At 32.4% G+C, this 5,246-nt stretch overlaps 1 protein-coding gene across 1 annotated transcript; it reads left to right on the top strand.

The window, feature by feature from the left end:
- The first annotated feature begins 758 nt into the window (after positions 1-758).
- On the top strand, positions 759-4,145 carry LOC134717846 (uncharacterized). Its single transcript, XM_063580341.1, has 2 exons — positions 759-2,493; positions 4,021-4,145. The coding sequence occupies exons 1-2, from the start codon at positions 759-761 to the stop codon at positions 4,143-4,145; spliced, it is 1,860 nt and encodes a 619-aa protein (XP_063436411.1).
- Positions 4,146-5,246: the final 1,101 nt, after the last annotated feature.

Raw genomic sequence — 5,246 nt, forward strand, 5'->3', positions numbered from 1 at the left:
AATTAGTTAAGTGGACGGAATAACCTGAGCCTAAGATTATTTTTTATTGTTAGATCTAGATTCACAAATTGTTTTGTTGAATAAATATGTATTGTTTTTAATTGTTTTTAATTTTAAATGTAAACATGTGAAAAAATAATTAATCCAAACACAAGCAAAGATTAACATACATGCTACATGTATAACAATTAATTAAATATCTTGAGAAATGCTTTATTTTTTTCATTATGGTAGATGTTTTAAAAAAAAAAATATTAAGACAAAAAAAAGTAAAAAGTGGGTGCTAAAGGAAGTGTTTAAATTTACAAGTTGCATCAGGAGAGCCAAAATGTTTTAAATTTCCATACAGTCATTTAAATATAATTCAAAGCAATTGAAAAGTATTTAATAATTACACGGCAAAAAGGCAATGTAGTTTTTTACTTTCTTTTACATGGAATGAAAAATATGCTCAATGACTAACATAAAATGTATGCCGTACGTTTGCCTATATTTGAAATCATCCAATTCGTTTGAACTTTGGTGGTTAGTTATCTCATTGGTAATTATACCATATCTCCATATTTCTATATAACTAGATATTTTTAATTAAGTGGTTAATCAGCAGCACAAACAAAACAAACTGTGATTTTTAGCAAATTATCAATTTTGCCATATTAAGAATTTAATCTAAACATTCCAAGACATTTCATGAAAAAAATGCTTGACATATTTTTTGATCTGTATATTTTTAGGCTTTTCTCTTCATCTTTTATGGGATGATTGGTATTACAGCTGGGTTTCATTGTGATGAAACTTCGAATCACTGTTTTACATCTATTGACATAAAATCTGCCTTTACTATGAATGGTAATGAAACAGTTAGCCAGGTATACGCCAAAGATAGGAAACTATATTCACTTAGTACAAACGGTCCGGTCCCTATAGATGATATTATAACCGCTGACGGATGGAATCATACACGGTATCTTCTTACTGCAAATGGTTCCATGCCTGGACCACCTATTATCATTTACCAGAACCAGAAAATAACGATTATAGTTAAAAATCATTTGTTAAATGAAGCCGTGACTCTTCAAACGTTTAATTATACCTTTAAACCGACGTTTGGTGGATCTTACTGGTATCACTCACACGTAGGCAATCAGAGAGATATGGGTCTTTATGGTGCATTTATCGTTCTTCGAAAAAGGGATCCAGTACCATTTAAATTCCAGCATATTGTTCAGATACAAGAATGGAATCATCTGTATGATGCAATGGCATTGGTCAATGCAAATGTGAAGGATAAATCGCCACATTCGATTCTCATCAACGGCAGGGGAGAATTTGAAGATATCACTGCACCTTTAGAAACATTTTATGTTGATAAAGGGGACCGATGTTTATTTAGACTCATCGGAGTAGGTTCAAAAGATGTACTATTGTATTCTATACCTGGGTTAAAGTTAAATGTAACAGAAACTGATGGTTTTGAGGTTGTTCCGACTGTTGTTGATAAAATAATAATTTATCCTGCTGAACGTTATGATTTTGAACTCGATCTTGATTATGCTAAGGCGGGAATATATAACATTACCATAAGCATCCTTTCGACTCACAATCTAATAATTAGACCTTCTATTGGATTTGGGTTCCTTAATGTTTCAAATAGCAATTCTTTACCTGTCAAAAACTATAGTAGCAATACCAATACTCGAGTATTAAATTGCCCTTTTAAAACATATCCTCATGAAACAAATGTGTTGTGTCTTCCCGTGGATACCTTAATTGCACGCAAAACTGAAGACGATCAGAAATTTGTTGTGCAGAGTATACCAAAATCAAATGAAACAGACTTACATTTCTTAAACTTTGGGTTTCCTGATGGGCATTCTTCCATTAATGGACGCATTTTCCGTTGGCCAACCGTTTCCGCATTAACACAACCATCTGAGGTTGACACTGATTGTACTGGATGCGATGAGGAGAAAACCTGTCATTGTAGCCATGCATTAATCTTGAAATCTGGATCTGAAGTCGTTATGGTGTTGCTCAATCTTGGTAAGGGAACTTTTATTTCTCATCCTATTCACATGCATGGGCACACATATGAGGTCTTAAAAATGGAGTTTCCGGTAGTAACTATTGATGGCAAATTTACTTTCACAGAAGATATACAATGCAGCGAAACACGTCATAATAATGAAAGCAATTGCAATAGCGCACACTGGAGAAATTCGTCGTGGAAAGATTACAGAAATATCCCAGGTATTAACTTGAAAGATCCTGTAAGAAAAGATTCAATCGTCGTACCATATGGTGGCTATGTAATAATTAGAATAGAAGCCAGAAACCCTGGAGTTTGGTTTATGCACTGTCACATTGATCAACACATGGTCGAAGGTATGGCACTAATGCTGAATGAATCCTTTGAAAATACCAAGATTCCGAATAGTCTACCAACATGTCACAGCTTTTACAACGAAAAATCTGTCAACACAGAGACATCAGGTATTATAATGTTTTATTTGTTTGGCTTTATCAATATTTTGATTTGAGCGTCACTGATGAGTCTTATGTGTCTGGCGTGCTAAATTATAATCCTGGTACCTTTCAGAAAATTTTATGATTTATTTTCTGTACTAGATGCGTTTTCTGAATATTGAGATGCATTTTCACTGAACACAAAACAATTTTTTGTTTTTCATTGTCTAACCCACAAATTGACAAAATATCCAAATTCTCGTGATTTTGATGCTCATCAGCAGATATAAGGGTTAATTTTGGTTTGCGAGCAGCACTACAAGCCTTGTCTGTGATCGTTACAGTTTTTTTACCTTGCTGCCCACGCTTCGGGTTCTGTATGTCTTTCAAGCGCCAAAATGGTTACTAGTTTACTTTCCATTCAAAGATGAATGCTGTTTGTTTTGCTCAGCAAACTAATCATGTATAAGACCCTCTAGTTCATCGAAATCGTCTTTATTTTTATGACCTTACCGCTACGGTTTAAAATACTCATTATACTTAAATAATTTTGTAATGAGAGAACTAAACTCACCAACATCGATCAAAAGAGAATTAGACTATCCACCAACCTTTAGGAAAAAAGTAAACTACCCAGTAAATTTTAGAAAAAAGTACGCTAACCACCGACTTTTAGAAAAAAGGAAACTAACCACCAACGTTAAGAAGCTCAGACATTCTTTTTTTACCTTGTGGATATAAAGTGTATTGAAGTCGAGGTTTTTATACGCCCGGGACGGGACTTATTATGGTATACCGTTGTCCGACGGTCCGTCCGTCCGTCCGTCGTCCACACTTTAAACAATAACTCGAAAACACTTTCACCAATTTCCATGAAACTTAAGTGAATTGTTTATATCTATTGACGTAAGCTCTCTTTCGTTTTTTTTTTAATTTCAGATTTTAAGTTTTGGATTTATGGGGCTTTATTCATAAAAATGGGGGGATATTCAACACTTCGGACAATAACTCAAAAAGGCTTTGACCAATGTCCATGAAACTTTGGTAAATTGTTTATATCTATTGATGTAAGCTCCCTTTTATTTTTTTATACATTTCAGATTTTAAGTTTTGGATTTATGTGGCTTTATTCCCAAAAATAGGGGGATTTTTAACACTTCGGACAATAACTCAAAAAGGCTTTCACCAATGTCCATGAAACTTTGGTGAATTGTTTATATCTATTGATGTAAATTGAACTCCCTTTCAATTTTTATAAATTTCAGATTTCACATTTTCTTGTTATGAATTTTTATGCTTAAAAAAGGGGGAATTTTCCGATAAAAGACAAGTTAAAAGAGTAACGGGCGTATTATGCGCTAAAGCGCAGCCCTTTATTTACATTCATATGATTTGCCTTATAAAAAACTGAATACTGCTTTGATATTAATATTGAAGTGAACACATTTATTCGTTAAACATAACATATATTATATTATATATCAAATATGTCAAAAAGAGAATCAAAATAGGATTTCTTTAAAATATTTTAATTGTCAAAATTTTATGTTTTAGATTCAACAACGATAAGCCTTGTTGTATTCATACTTGTAGTCACTCCACTAGCTGTTTTGAGTACTTCATTGGTTGGCTATACCCTTGTTAAAGGAAAACAGTCAACCGCAGTCACTCCAACTTAGAACATTATACTATGCCTGATAGTATATATATTAAGATAATAACAATCACAATAGAGTCAATGTTATTCATATATTGCATAAGTTAGCATTTTTAAAGGTCATTGTATTACTTATATATTGTAATATAAGTATTGAAATGCATCATGTCTTTAACTCAAATCACTTTTAAAATACTTAAACCAACTCGGCCTAAGTAAGAAAAAACGAACATAACTACTGACAGCTATTTCAAATATATAATCAAAAACCGACAATAATAATAGCTTAAAAGAAACAAGTAACACTTCGGTTTTAGAAATATTGGATAGCTTTCAAATGAATCTAATGTGTACTTTAATCTAGATATACAGAGCACTTTTCTTTAGATAACATAATTAAAAACCTAATTTAGATTGATATCCATTTGTTTAGAAATTAACCTCGGTACACTTTTAGTGGCGTTCTATTAGGCTGTTTATTGTGTACTGTCTTAATAAATTTTAGTAAGTCATTGTTATTCTGTGGTTAACATGTTTAAATGATACCAAACCTTCAACCTTATATGAACAATAGTGGAAGCACAATATAGAAAGACACACTAAATAATATCATTGTGAATGTAACTATATTTGGCGTTCTTGCATTTATGTATATTGCATGCTATGCTGTCATTGTAACGGTATATTAAATAATGCCATAAAGCGCGGAGGTTTGGCTTGCAACAAAACAAGGTTCAACCAACCATTCTTTCTTAAAATGTTCTGATCCAATCAGTAATATGGCAGTTGTTATATAATAGTTCATTTCTATGGGTGTATTTGAATATCTACCTATAGGTAACATTTAGACAAAATATAAGTAAACCTAGGTTAAAACGTATACAACCCACAGATTACCTAGTATTGGTTTAGCTTTCGAACATGTTGGTACCTATGGATTGCAAAGAATTCCAAACGGATTTTATCAACTGTGGCTATTTAAATGGCACCCAATCAACGACAACGAAGGCTATTAAAGTCTTTTAAATGATGAATAATATAATACTCAATGTCATGGCATTACTCGCTACCATTCATATGAAAAATTCACAGAAGATATCGTTTTCTTGGACAAAAACAAATT

The sequence above is a fragment of the Mytilus trossulus genome, chromosome 5 (assembly GCF_036588685.1).
Source record: "Mytilus trossulus isolate FHL-02 chromosome 5, PNRI_Mtr1.1.1.hap1, whole genome shotgun sequence".
NCBI lineage: Eukaryota > Metazoa > Mollusca > Bivalvia > Mytilida > Mytilidae > Mytilus > Mytilus trossulus.